Raw genomic sequence first — 14,968 nt, forward strand, 5'->3', positions numbered from 1 at the left:
TTTAGAGAGAAAGCTCAAATTGGGGAAAGGGGCAGAAGGAAAGAGACAGAATCTCAAACAGGCTCCAGGCTCAGCTTGGAGCCCAGCGTGGGGCTTGATCCCATGACTCTAGGATCCTGGCTTCAGCTGAAATCAAGAGTCGATTGCTCAACCGAGTCACCCAGGCGCCCCCCACCAGGAATTTTTATAGGTTTGCTTTGGCCAATTTTTATTTCATTACTGAGAACACATCTTCAAAATTAAATATTTTGAAAAAAACAAGGTTCATTTACAAAAAGCTTAAGTGGGCCTGAGTTTCAATATCAAAGGCTCAATGTTACCTCCGCAGGGCTTTTTCCTTTGCTTTGAGTCTATCAACTTCACTGCCATGGGCTGCATGAGGGTCAATACAGATTAATTCAGCTTTAGAGCTTTGGGTTTTTTGTTTTTCCTCATAGATGTAGTCAATCAGATTTTGAAAATAACTACAACAGGAGACCTGGAAAACAAAGAGGTCATGTTCATCTCATTAGTCCTAGAGGAAGATAATTACAGGGGGCAAAAATGGCTAATGAAATTTGGATAACAATCTATGGTAGCTTTTTCCTAGTAACAGCTTGATTGAGATAGACTTCACATACCGTACAATTCATCCATTTCAAATGTGCTTGTCAATGGCTTTTAGTGTATTCACAGAGTTGTGCAAAACCATCACTGCGGCCAACTTTTAGAACACGAACTCTTATCCGTTAACCCTTCCCATCTCTCCCCTCAGCCTCTGGAAACCACTAAGCTAAATTCTGTCTGCATACATTTGCCTGTTCTGTTCAGCTCATATATGTGGAATCATACAATTGTGGTACTTTGTGATTGGCTTCTTTTGCTTAGCATAATGTTTTCAGGGTTCTTCTATGTTGTAGCATGTATCAGCCCTTCATTTCTTTTTATGGTTAAATAATATTCCATTGTATGGATATATCTCATTTATTTACCCATTCATCAGTTGATGGATGTTTGGGTTGTTTTCACTTTTGGCTGTTAGGACTCATGCTCCTATGAACATTGTGTGTTAAGTTTTTGTGTAGGTATATGTTGTCAGTTCTCTTGAGTATATATCTAGAAGTGTAACTGCTGGGCTATAGGTAACTATGTCTCTAACTTTTGGGGGAATTGCCAGACAGTTTCTCAAAGTGGCTACACCGTATTACATTCCCCCTTTGCAGTATATGAGAGTACCAGTTTCTCTGCATCCTTGCCAACACTTGTTATTATCTGTCTTTTTAATTATAGCCATCCTAGTGGGTATGGAATGGTATCCCATTGTGATTATGATTTGCATTTCCCCAACAGCTAACATGTAACTCTTTTAAGACTTGCCGTGCGGGGGAGGAAACACTTCGTGTGTTTAAAAATAACACCATTTCCTCAGTGAACCTGCATTAGAACTCACATCTTCTATTGGTTTAGAGCTATCATCGTCATAGTAAACATCCATATTGGAAAGAAATGATTTTAGATCGCCTCCACAAAATTCACACGTGGGCGATATCTCCTCCTCTTCTTCCTTCAGAGAGAGGAAAACAAGAATAAATGAGTGCCCACAAGAGGGCCCAGAGCCCCTGGGAGCAGTAGATGCTCCTGGGACTCTGGGCAGGGCCAGCAAAAGTCCAGAAGGAGAGCAGGGCTGGTGGGCTGTGTGCCAACCTGCCTGAGAACTCCTGCCGGAATCCCTGGGGGCCCCCTGAACTAGCTGGTGGGGAACTTTCAGGGGGCTAAGATCCTCTACCAGAAGGCACCAAGCTAGCAAGATCTGTGTATTTCAGTAATGAGACATTATTTCTACTCAAGGGCTGGTGAGCACTGAAGAGGCTGAGGTGGTATATTGAGGGCTTCTGTCTGGCACCGTTCACCAGAGCACAGCTGAGCCCATCAGGAGCTTGTGGATCCTTAGGATGTCTCCTCATCGCAAGAAGAAAGTTGCACAAATGACTTTACTATTGACAGCGGAGTTCCTCATGGGGGAGGGGCGCTATGGCGTGTAACTAGAGGCACGAGACAGAGGATAACGCGTTAGCCCCAGCTTGGGGGTCTGGATTCTCCTGACTGTGCTGTGAAGGTAATTCAGAAGGGGTGGGGGAGACCTGGAGAAGCAACAGGACAGAGGGGAGTTAGGGGCTCAAGGGTTGGTGCACTATGGCCATATTTATGATTTGAGGTCACGACTGTGACTGCAGGGGTTCTTGGGCAAGCAAGCAGCCTTAGCACAGGCCTCCAGGAAAAACCCACATCATGTATGAGTCGCAGGTCATGAACACTACCAAGCCAGCTGTAATTTGCCATTCTCTGGGACTAGCAAAATGGCCACTGTGGGGCCAAAGGGTGGCGAGGGGGCCTGTGCAGCCAGGCATTCACCACCAGAGTGATGGCCCGTATCTTGAGGTTACCGAAACTACCCAATGGCAAGTACTGCACATCGCTGACAGCAGAACCCTTGGAGAGTAAAGCCCCACCATAGAGAGATGGCGGTGACACATGTAGTTTGTCACCTAAGTGACGGAGCAGGCAGAAAAAGAGTGTGGCGATTCCAGGCCATCCACAACCCTTCCATATGAGGGTCTTGCTAATGAGCTCCTCAGCCCATGGTCCCTTCACCCCTTCACCTGTGGGGGAAGCAAGGTGGAGATTCTTCCAAAGACCATGAGGGGGGCTGGAATCTGCTCCTGGAGAGTGTGTAGCTGGAGAGGAGAGCTGGCGAGCCAGCTACTGCCGCCTCTGAACTACACTAGTGTCAAAGCCCCATCTAGGCGGACCTGAAGGATCTGCCCAAGATCCAGGAGAAGCCAGCCCTGCCTTGGTGCCAATGCAGGCACAACTCCCTGGAAGAAAGGCTACAAGGCTTTCCTCATGTTTAGGACCATCTCCGGGTGTCAGCAGAAGAAAACTCAAGACACTTCCTTGACTACAAACTTCTGTGGTTCAGAAAGAGAAAGGAGCTAGGTTTGAATAAAAGAATTTCAGCCTGAAGAGTCTATAGGGTGGCCATAAAGTTTAGAAACATGGACAGATATAAAGAGCAAATATTGACTGATACTACATGACATTTAGTGTGCAACTCCTTGTGAGACTTGCATAGTTTAATGTGCTGCACAAAGCGGCAATGAGCAGCACGTTATTGTGTCCACACAGCGTTCCCATCAACCCTGCGTACACATCTGTGGGGCACAGCCTCAAACAATTGATGGCTTTTATTTCCAGTGGATAAGCCTGCACCTTTAGCAGACCCCAGAAGAAATAAGGGGGTCCCAATCTGGGGAGCATGCTGTTCTCTCCACATGGCCAGGTCACCCGAGTTTGCAAATAATCATACCACCATTCGGTCCCCCACTGCTCTGGTGTGTTGAATTTTGTCCCCTGAAAAGATAGGTTGAAGTTGTAACTAATTTACATAATCTACATAATTTACATAATCTAATTTAAGTGGTGTGCCTGGAGAAGAGGGACGTTTGGAAACAGATGCAGAGAACACCAGGACAACTGAGGCAGAGATCGGAATGGAGAAGCCACAAGCCAAGGAAAGCCAAGGGTTGATGGCCACACCGGAACTAGGAAGAGGCAAGGAGGGATGCTCCCCTACAGGCTGGACTTGCTGACATACTGATTTTGAACCTCTAGCTGTCAGAATGACGAGACAACAAGTTGCTACGGTTCTAAGCCACCCAGTTTGCGGTATTTGGATACAGCAGCCCCAGGAAACAAACACAGCCACCCTAAGTGCTACTCCAAATAAATGAGCTCTTCGTGTATTTTTTAAAAAGCATGTTCACTGTCTTGTGTGCAAATCATCATGTGGCTTATGACATCATTTATCAATAAAAAACATTTTCAAATTTAAAAATAATATGAATTAAAATCACCTTGAAGTTAATGCCTATATTGGAACTCTCTTGTTTGAATTTCAGAATGGATGGTGGCCCAATGCTGGGCAGTGTTTTCAGAGCTGGCTCAAACAGTGTTATGAAGTCTTCTTTAAACTACATTTTTAAAAAGAGAGAGAGAATCAACGTTTGAATAAGTGGTATTTACAACGAACCCTGTGTACTATTGGACTGATAAACATTTCTTACCTCCAACTCACATAAAACATTCAGTTTTCGCTCTTCTGGATTAATTACCCATTTTTCTGCAGAGAAAAGCATCGATTTAGAAAGGAAGTTTAAAACCTTAGTACAGTGTGTTCCATTTTCTCCTAGCCCACTACCCCATGTCAAACACACACACACACACACACACACACACACACACACACACACACACACACAGTTTAAATGCCCTGAAACCTTTTCACCACCTTCTTGAGCATATTCTTAGGGGAGGGCTTTTCTAGAGGGGGTGTGCACTGTCTGAGTTAAGGCTGGTTTGCCTTTGCCGGCAGAGGGAAGGACTCTATCTATTTACCTCTTAACTTAGAAGCCAGATTTTCATGTTCAGGTTCCTTAATTACAGAGGGTGCTTTCTTCCCTGTAAAACGAGCATACACTTGTCATCAATCCTGACAAAGTAGAAAAGAAGTTTAATACAAAAGAAAATATGCCTTTTGGAAAAGTAAGTACCCTTATTTGTGTTTGTTTGACCTTTTACTTTTTTGCCCTTTCCAAATAACATTTTATCAACAATAAGGAACAGAGGGAAGGCACCACTGATCTATCACATCGAAAAAGGTTTCCCTGTTCCTTTCTAGTCCTAACATACTACAGAGATGCATATTTCACTTGACTATAAACATTGGTGCAGACTCTTATGTTTTCTGCTTTTTTTTTTCCAGCTTATTTATTTTGAGAGAGAGTGTGTGTGTGCGAGTACAAGTTGGGGAGGGGCAGAGGGCAAGAGAGAAAGAATCCCAAGCAGCCTCCACACTGGCAGCACAGAGCCTGATGCGGGGCTGGATATCATGAACTGTGAGATCATGACCTGAGCCGAAATCGAGAGTCGGATGCTTAACCGACTGAGCCACCGAGGTGTTCCATTTTCTGGTTTTTAAAAGTACTATGGTGTCTACCTTCTACCTGTTACTTTGTAAAAGATTTTTCAGGTAGAAGGGTGCTAGAGGTTCTAATTCAAGACCGTTAACTCAACCAGGAGGATTATTCCCTCCACAGATTCCAGGGCAGTATTAGAAATGGGGAAGGCGGACATCAGCAACTTGGAATAACCGTCTAGGAGATTTAAGCTGATAGAATTGGAATGATGAAAACCAGTGAGATCAACCTACAGTGGGGGCAGGGGTAAAGGGGGGGGAGCTGGCCCATTTCCCCCCAGAGCCATGGGCGGCAAGGACTGCTACTGGAGAAAGAGGTGGGCTTCAGAAAGTGATGTGCTTTCCTATGTGGAGTACCTGAAAAAATTTTGAATATGTTTTAGGCATGTTGTCCAACAGAAATGCCAGTATAGGTATGAAAAAATTAACGCACACAGGTGTTTATTAAGGCATTATTTGTTATAGGGACGAGCTCAAAACATCAAACCACACCAACTCTGAAATACCTAGCAATCCGTTTTATTACATAAGCCATAATAACTGTATATAAGGGAATATTATGCAGTTGTTTCATTGAATTAGATCAATCTTTCCTGACATGGAAAGATATCCATGATACACTGCTAAGTAAAAGAATTAGAGAAGAGATAAAGTTGCCGTTACAGGAAATATAATTGTTTCCTAGACTTTCAACTTAGAAACTATTAGAATAAGAAATTTCAGCAAGGGGGTCCGATACAAGATTAATATATAGAAATCAATAATTTCCTTCTTGTTGACAATAATCAATTAGTAAATATAACAGGAAAAAAGTTTCCAATTGTTACATCAATACAAGACTATAGTAAGAGCTGCACGAGTCCTATATTGGGGGGGGGGACTATAAAAGAAGGTCTGAAAGAAATGGAGAGGTACACTAGGTTCCTGCTGTTAAAGTAATCAAGTGGCCATCAGATGAGATGGCCCTAATGCCTTCGTGTGTAGCCTAGGAAAGCAAACTGAAACCTGAGCCAGAGTCAATTTCTGTAAATGCCTCAAGGTTAGGAACAGCCAACCACAAACAGCCAACCAGGCTTTCCCAAGTAATACAACCCCTTAAGCCATAGCCAATCAAAAAATTTCCTCGTTTTGCTCTGGTGTCTTCTCTGTAAAAATCTCCTTACTGTTGTCTGGGAAGCCCTCCCACCTATTTCCAGTTTGGCATTGCTCCATTCCATTCATGTTTGCTCAAATTTAGAAATCTGAAAATACCTCAGTTTGTCTTTTAACACTGCGAAGCAAGGGCGACAAATCAACTTGTCAAATTCCATTGAAACATCCCATCAGAATTACACTGTGTAGATTAATTTGGGAATTATTAGCATCTTCCTAATATTTGGTCCCTTTTTATGTTCGATTTTGTCACTCTTCTGTGCAAATCCTCAGGGAACTTTCTACTTCATTCCCATTGAAAAAGATTTGGTCTTCAGTTAGTTCTTTGAACTTATCCCCCACTCAGTTCTCCTCCTGATGACTTTACCGCAACCACACCAACTGCCTCCTTGTTCTAGGGGGAGGCACCTGCTAGTCCGTGTGCCTGGAATAATCTTTCCCTAAGATCATCCTGGCTCACTGTCTCATGTCCTTGAGGTCTTTGCTCAAATAGTTTAGCTTCTCAGTAAAGATTTCCCTGAGCACCCTGTGTAAACTTACCCCTCCCACCCAACATTTTCCATCCTTTCCTCTGCTTTTCCTCCTTAGCACTTAATGTATTATATGTAATATATATAATGTATACATAATACATATATTATCACCTAATTATATGTTATATATATTTCCTTATTTTCCTTATTTTTTATGATCTCTCTCACCATCACCTCCACCCTCCACACTTTTCATGCCAGATCTCGAGGACCGGCGTTTTCGTTTTTTTGTTTTTGTTTTTGTTTTCATTGCCATTTCCCTAGAACAGGGTTTGGACTATGATGGGTGCTTGGTATATGATAGGTGCTCAATAAACGTCTGATGAATAAGTGACATAAAACAAATACAAAACTTACCAGGAAAGTCTATTCATAAATCCTTATACTGGGATAAATTAAAATTTTAATTTTTGTATTATCTATCTCTTGATGGTTGACATTTAGACTACAGCGTGCATGTTACTGCTTTGATAAAAAATGAAGATATGCATCAAAATAAAATGGCAGATTTTTTTTTATGAGAACATAAACATTAGCATTTATTACAGACGAAATGCCAAAGGGTTTCGATATTTAATCTCATTTTGCTTTTCATAAAAATTCTGTGACAAAGTATTACTATTATTACTGACAGGGGAAGAACCTGGGACTCCATGAGGCCCTCATCTCCGTGTCAGTTTGTGTTGGGCTGGGATTCAATCCTGGCTCTCCCCCAGTGCCTGCAGCCATGCTCTTTCCGATGTGCAATCCCATCTCTGAGCAAAAGCTAAGAAATCAAACTACTCACTTGGCTGCCTTTTGCCAGAAAATTTTTGAAGCCAGCTTTCTTCTGTTTGTACTGACGTTGGAATTCCTGGATACAAACTGTGATACATAGTCCTGAAGTTGAGACAAAATCTTAATTGTGAGTGTGCCTACATAATTGTTAGCCATTCTTCCAAATATAGCACATTTAACCATCAAGTAACACACGTAGGTTGAAGATCCGGCTTTCTATTTTCTTTGAAATATTTTCCTCCATTCTTGCCTCTCAGTAAAGTCAGGCACAGTGTGTTTGCATTATAGGGAAAGTACTCCTTTCTAAGTCCCGGAGTCTCCCGATACCATATTTTTCCCTCCAGGGAGTAAATTACGACCACTATGTCCGTGCATGTGTGTTGATGGTGGTGGTGATGGTGTGTGTGTTTAAACATTTACTTGAATTTAAATGAGACATATTATTCATTTTATTTTTATGTATTTTTAAGTTTTATTTATTTAAGTAATCCCTACGCCCAAAATGGGGCTCGAGCTCACAACCTCGAGTTCAAGAGCCCTATGTGCCTCCGACTAAACCAGCCAGGCGACCCGATTAAGTAGCCTAAAAATAACCCAAACTTTTTTTTTTAAGAGTTGAAGTGAAATGCGCTGTAATCAAACAATGTGTATTATTTATTCTTTCTGCAAGTAGTTCAGTTACTTGAGTTGTCATTGACATGATAGGAAGGCAGAAATGTATTGATTTTTACTAGTTACAATGACTGTTACTGGTAACAAGTAAGTAATAACTAGTGCTTCAAGTTCCTTTGCCTCTTTGAATTTCAATTATTTTGCATGATTAGCAAATTGTGATGATTTGCTGGATCTTCTAAAATTATCACATTTTTTCAAATGATTGAATCAATTTTAGGGTTGTCACTTTTTCACCTTTCTTAGTTCTTTCTCCACCTTCCTTTTTTGGTGCTTTGTTCCTTGGCACATTGCATCGGCGGGGTGCTTTAGTTCCAAAATGACTCTGTCTTGTAATAAGCGAAGAACGACTCAGCCAAAGCCACCTGTGCAAGTCTCTGGGGGAGTCCTGTTTGTCTAACTTCCCAAACAAGCTACAGGGACTGAGGGTAAAAAAGAATATTAAGGAGCGATCCCTAGACAACACTGAACGTTTGGCCTTTTTTTCCAGTTCAGTGGTTAACAAAATCAGACCTACATGGCTCCTCTAGGTCTCTCTGCCTTCCTTAAACCGACACCAAAGATTGTTTCTGAAATTCTGCGGAAGGATGGCAGATGACGAGATGACGGAGGCTAACAAAATGAACATTTCCTGAGAACTGACTGTGTAGTGGTACATTCGTAGTAGTTGCTTTCTTCACATGATTTCATTGATATTAACAAAGACTAATCAAGGCATGTATCGATCTTCCCTCCTCTACAGGCAAGGAAACTGAGACTCTAGGGAACCCCTGAAAAACGGTATTGTGCCAGATGCAAATGGGGCCTGGGCCTGTTTGGCTTCAAAACCTGTGTTTCTCCGTATTTACCTGCCATGTATAGTTGGCCCCATTTTCAACCAGAATAGTAATTGGGCACTAAAACATAGAAGGTGAGCCAATATTGATTGATTTTTATGACATTTAAGGATAGATTTCCTTCAAAACACAATCTCACCAAATTCACCAGAGAATGCTTTGAAATATAAAAGAAGCATCTTAGGAAGATTTATGAGGAGAAATTAAGAAATTGATCAAGTAAAGAGAGGCTCCCATATTAATAGGAAGTCCAGGTCAAGATGGCAGTTGAGCACCCAATTCTCCTTCCCTTCCTTTCCCAGATCTTACTGAAATAACAAACACAAACAAATAAACAAATAAATAGCCCTGGAAAATAAGAAAGGTGTCATTGGTAGACAAGTAATATTGAAGTCCCAAAAGAACGAAAATAAATGGCTTTAGTTTGATGGAAAACCAGGGTGGAGAACACCGCAGCTCAAAGCAAGAGAAGTAAGTAAAATTCTTCTGGGAAGTCCCTTGCTCAGACTCAACCAAATGCAGAGAGGAGGGGACTGGAGACTGCAATCAGAGGAGTTCAGAGAGTCACCTCAGAGCAGCTGGCCAGGCAGCTGTTCTTTTTATTTCTAGATAAAGCCCCCCAAGCTGCTTCCTACAAAGAGTGGGCAGCCTATCTCAGGACGTTGTAGGTGTGAAAGAGAAGCAGAGCATAGTATGAGGTTACACAGAAGCTGCCCAATAGGCCTGGATGAGAAAGGAGGAGGGGACATCCCGCCCAGAAGTGAAATGCGTGAAGAACTCCAACCACACAGGGAAGTGTCCTTATCCAAACTCCAGTAATAGTGGGGTATGCAGCTTGCCTGCCTCCTACCAACGCTCCACAAGCTGCCGCCTCTGACATCCCCCATCCACTCACGTAGGACACAGTCGACCTTCCAGATACACCCTGTTAAGAGCTACTCAGCTGCAGAAGGAGTCCATTCTGGTTACCTACCGGCCATTCATTTATAAATACAAATTGATAATGAAGGATTGCCAGTTACTTAAGGGCAACCAATAGCATAAAAGAGAAAGTCCAAGATAAACAGAATTAATCCCGAAAAAAGAACTTCAAAGAACAACAACAAAAAAGAACCTTAGTATAAAAGTACCCTTAAAAGAGATTTAAAAATAACTATTTGAACAGAAAGAATCAGAGTGAGAACGGGTTCTTGGAAATTACAAATATGAATACGAAAATAAAAACTTTTGTACAAGGGCTGCATGTTACCATAAATACAAAAAATCTTGATATCCAAGAGGGCCAATAGCCATCTAGTAGGAGTTCTAAAGAAGACACATGAAGGGGAGGAAATAAACATCAGAAGTGTTTCAGAATCAGACTGATCAGCAATACCGGATACTAGAAGGCAAAAAAGCAATGTCTTCAGAGCTCTGAGGAAAATGGTTTTAAATGTATTCTTTAATGCCAGGTTATGTTATTAATTAAGTATGATGGTAAAAATGAAGAAATCTCCTGACAGGCAAGAACTCAGGAATCTGACTACCCATGAGATCTACATGAAATAATTACCTGTGGAGTTTCTCCAGCAAAGAGAAAAGGAATAAAAGAAAGAAAGCAATATGGGAATCAGGAAAGTGTGGCCATTTAACCCCAATCAGGAAAGCTGAAGACAATTAAAAACTGAGAGTTGAAAAGTTCTCCTTTTAGGAGTCAAGTTTTATGGACATAGGAATCTGGGGTTTTGTGCAGAATCCAATCACATTATTGGCTTCTTAGCATGAAATTGTGAGTATTGTTGATTGTTTTTCAATTTTCAGAATTAACCTGTATTGAGTTAATTATGATTATAAAACATAATACAAATACAATAAAACTTGGCAAAGTAATATGACTTTATATGACTATACATTATTCATATATTTATAAAATATATAATTTGCTGTTAACTGGGAGAAGAAAGGGTGAGAGGAAAGATAGAAGTAGAAGGGCATTGGCTCAATCCGTAGAGCATGCAACTCTTGATCTTGGGGTTGTGAGTTCGAGCCCCATGTTGGGTGTAGAGATTACTTAAAAATAAAATCTTTAAAATAAATAAACATAAAATTAGAAACAAAATAAGCTGTTAACAATATGTTAACCCTGGTGGGTGGGAGTGTGGGGGTGAAGAAGGGCATGGAATTTTTTTTTTATTTTTTTATTTATTTATTTTTTTTTTAACGTTTATTTATTTTTGGGACAGAGAGAGACAGAGCATGAATGGGGGAGGGGCAGAGAGAGAAGGAGACACAGAATCGGAAACAGGCTCCAGGCTCTGAGCCATCAGCCCAGAGCCTGACGCGGGGCTCGAACTCACAGACCGCGAGATCGTGACCTGGCTGAAGTCGGACGCTTAACCGACTGCGCCACCCAGGCGCCCCTGGAATTTTTTTTTTTATTTTACACCTTTGTATACTTTAATATTTGAACCATGTACATATATTATTTTTTAAGTTGAATTAAAAGGATAAATAAAAACATAAGAGTGGGACAGAACAATCCTGTTTATGCTTAGGACTTTAAAAGTTGCTTGTAAAAGCAAAGCTTAAGTGAACAGTAATTCAAGATCGTGGACTCAGCTTTATAAAGATTTATAAAGATGTTCCAAAAGGTATTTCTCTGGTGTCTTCCTGTGCTTGGCGACTAATAGCAATAACAACAACAAGAAAAAGAGAGAGGAAAAAAATAAGACCATAATTTCCACTTTCCTTCACAGGAGGTGTGTCTAATCACGGTCTCATTTCGCCGAGACCCATGTCCTAAACGTTCAGAGCACTTGCTATTGTATAGTGTTATTATTTCATGTTATATCAAGTGGGCATGCCTTCTCTGTAGGTAGATAATAAGCTGCAGATGGGCAGGGACTGTGTCTCTATCCCCAAAGTGTGTAACAGTAATAGATTTTTAAAAATCCTTTTTTAATAAATTGGTTGTAAGTGCCCTGGATTATTTTTACTCTACTTCCAGACATATTTATGCACGAGGTAAAAGTAAACATCATCAGCTTCAAAAATTGTATGAAAACAAAACATCTTCTTACCTATCTAAATCCACTTCAGACATGTCTTTCCTAAATGTCTGGAATATCTTAGGAAAACCTGTTGAATGAAACGTTGAAAAATTTAGCCACTCCTTCTAAATCAGTGGTTCTCAAAAGGACAACTTCTGCCCCCCAGGAGACATTTGGCAACTCTGAAGACATTTTTTTTCTTATCTTTTTAATGGTTATTTATTTTCGAAAGAGCGAGCGTGAGCGGGGACGGGGGGGGGGGGGGGGGGGGGGGGGAGGGGGAACAGAAGATTGGAAGTGGGTTCTGCGCTGATAGCAAAGAGCCCTATGCGGGGCTTGAACTGAACTGAGTCGAATTCAGATCATGACCTAAGGTCATGACCTGAGCCAAATTCAGACACTTAACCGACTGAGGTGCCCAGGCGCCCCTGAAGACATTTTTGATTGTCCCAGATCAGAGTGGGGGCTCACGGCACAGCCAGGGCTAGAGGCCAGGGATACTGGAAAACATCCTATAATGCCAGGGATACCCCCTCCCACCTTCTACTCAACAAAGATGGTCCTGATGGAAATGTCAACACTCAAAATAAGTGCTGTCTTTCTTTTTAAGGAAGTGACTGAAGTGGTTTTAGCATAGGAACCTAAACACAATTTTTTTTTTTTTTTTTTTTTTTTACGGGACTGTCTTGGTAGCACAACACCCTGAAGGGACCACTCTTCCAGGAGCGGCATGTTCCTGTGTGTGTTTCCGAGAAAGAGAGAGGGACTGGGAAGGGGAGACAGGAACAGAGGGGGAGACCCAGGGAGAGGGAGGTGCGAGAGAGGCCTAGACAGAGGGGAGGGGGTGGGGAGAGAGAGGCCGAGGGAGGGAACAGCATCATGGCCTGAATGCACATAGACGTATTGCAAATGAACTCAGTGAAGCACTACCCAAGTTTCCAGTCTCACCAAGCGTTACACCGATGTCCTAAATCGTGAGCCGACAGAACGCTCAGCCAAGATTTCAGTGCCTTTGAATAAAGGGACCAAGATAGACTGGGTTGTGTGTGGGGTGGTGCATGTGTTTAGAAACCAGACACTCAGGTAGACCAAGGCTCTGGAGTGGCGGGACCAGCGGTCCGAGGGCCAGGGAAGCCGTAGAGGAAGGGGCGGGCAGCGGATGTACTTTTCTGGGAGGAGACGCTCCCAGTCTCCTGTGAGCTCAAGTGTGAACTCAAGATCGGTGTCTCGCTCCACAGCGTCCCGCTGAGCGTGGGGGTCGGGCTCAGGCTGGGGCTGGTGATGCTGGTTAATCGGGGAAGGAAGGCCTTTGAGTTTTCGTCACTGCTGTCATCGATGTCCATCATCTTCCAGAAGTACTCTTCGCTGAACGTCCCTTGGACCTCCAGCGTCTTCTCCTCCGCGTCCCCTGTCTTCCCCTCCACTGCTTCTCCCTCCTTCTCCTCCACCAACAACTCCTCTTCCTCCTCCTCCTCCTCCTCCTCCTGCTCTTCTTCCTCCGGGACCTCCTCCTTCTCCGGCTTTCTGGAGCCGCGACGCGGGTGCGGGTTGGCCATGGCTGGGGGGAAGCAGGGTCGCCGCTAGCGCTGAGGCTAGTGCGGCCGCCAGTCCCAGTCAGGTTCCCTACTGTGCGCGCGTCTCCCGTCTCCCGGGGCAACGGCCAGCGGCGCGCCGCCAAGCCTCTGGGATTTAAAGCGGCAGCGCAGAACTCGAGGGTTGGGGACCGGGGCGTCGGGGCAGAGAGCCGCTAAGGAGCCAGGACCTCTGCAAGCTTCTTTCTCACCTCCTTTCCGGGGTCACGGAGACCCCTCACAGCATGTGGCGAACTGATCTCCCTTTCCTCCTCCCTCCTCTGGAGCGTTGTTTCTTTGGGGTAGGGGTAGAGGCTACCAGAGATGGACGCTGTTAGGCCAGTTGGTATTGCTGACGCTGGACTTTGGTTTTCCAGTAGACACATGCTTATTCAAACTTAACGATAAAACTTTATAATAAGACCAGGCACGGGTGGGAGTTTGCTGATTTGATTTTTTAAGACATTGCCTTCATTATTTATCTTGATTAATGAGATTTTTGATACCATTTAAATTCTGTGCCCGAGATGGGTGTCTCCCTCTAGACCCAGTCGTGCTTGTTGCAAGGCCTGAGACATCTGGCTACCTAGGTAACACCTGTGTCTTTCTGGGTCTTTGTTTCCAGTTCACTGTATTTTTGTTAAAATGTTTGTACACACACAAAGAGGAACACAGTATAAGGTATAATGGACATCTGTTTACTTACCGCCCGGGCTGGAATGTACATGTTCAGTGCAGAGTTCAGCTTCCTTTCAAAGGCCTTTCAAGACTGAGAAATGTTCCTGGCGGGAGGGATTGTGTTGCTGCTGTTTGACTTCACCTCTAAGGTAAAGAAAGCAAAGATTTTCTGTGGCTGAAGATATCTGGGTGTTGTAAAAAGGGCCTGGACTGATTCTTAGGTTAAGTGAACAGTATGAGGCCTAGAAGTCTCCTTGTATGAGCTCTTAAATCACCTGACGTCTTTCAGCTTTGCTTTCCCTCTGTGTAAATTGGGACTAGCTTGTGGGTATCCTAACTTGCTTGTGGGTATCCGTGAATGTGAAATGACAGCCTACAACTGTCAGTGCATTTCAGCCAAAGACCACCAGGAACACACAGGTGGTTAAATAAGTTATCCCCTATTACAGCAAGGTGTCTTAGTAAGAAAACGGTAGAAAGAACCTCCAGGGTCTAGGCTTTGGTTAGATGATTTGGGAGATGGTCTAAGCAAGCAGGGTTCTGCTCTAAGTTGGATGCTGTCAAAGTGGGGGCAATTCTACGATGGAGTGTTCGGTCGTGGCACAGTGACCTTATTTTTATGCTTAGACAAAATTATGAAGTGGCTTTGTTTCATTTTATCATGGTGTCCCAGTAACCTGTGTATTGCTTAGTTTGGGCTGCTACA

General features: G+C 43.0%; 1 protein-coding gene across 1 annotated transcript in view; it reads right to left on the reverse strand.

The window, feature by feature from the left end:
• Positions 1 to 13,569, reverse strand: part of ERICH6 (glutamate rich 6) — a 28,966-nt gene extending 15,397 nt beyond the window's left edge. The window contains exons 1-8 of the mRNA XM_047099809.1: positions 13,179 to 13,569; positions 12,044 to 12,101; positions 7,487 to 7,578; positions 4,435 to 4,497; positions 4,104 to 4,159; positions 3,894 to 4,010; positions 1,430 to 1,543; positions 321 to 478 (exon numbers count right to left, since the gene is read on the reverse strand). Coding sequence (XP_046955765.1) covers positions 321 to 478; positions 1,430 to 1,543; positions 3,894 to 4,010; positions 4,104 to 4,159; positions 4,435 to 4,497; positions 7,487 to 7,578; positions 12,044 to 12,101; positions 13,179 to 13,569 — 1,049 coding nt within the window. The remainder of the gene's footprint in view (positions 1 to 320; positions 479 to 1,429; positions 1,544 to 3,893; positions 4,011 to 4,103; positions 4,160 to 4,434; positions 4,498 to 7,486; positions 7,579 to 12,043; positions 12,102 to 13,178) is intronic.
• Between the last annotated feature and the right edge of the window lie 1,399 nt (positions 13,570 to 14,968).

This window comes from Lynx rufus, unplaced genomic scaffold, assembly GCF_022079265.1.
Source record: "Lynx rufus isolate CCGP_SWC_20201006 ecotype Redwood Valley unplaced genomic scaffold, mLynRuf1.p SCAF_5, whole genome shotgun sequence".
Classification (NCBI taxonomy): domain Eukaryota; kingdom Metazoa; phylum Chordata; class Mammalia; order Carnivora; family Felidae; genus Lynx; species Lynx rufus.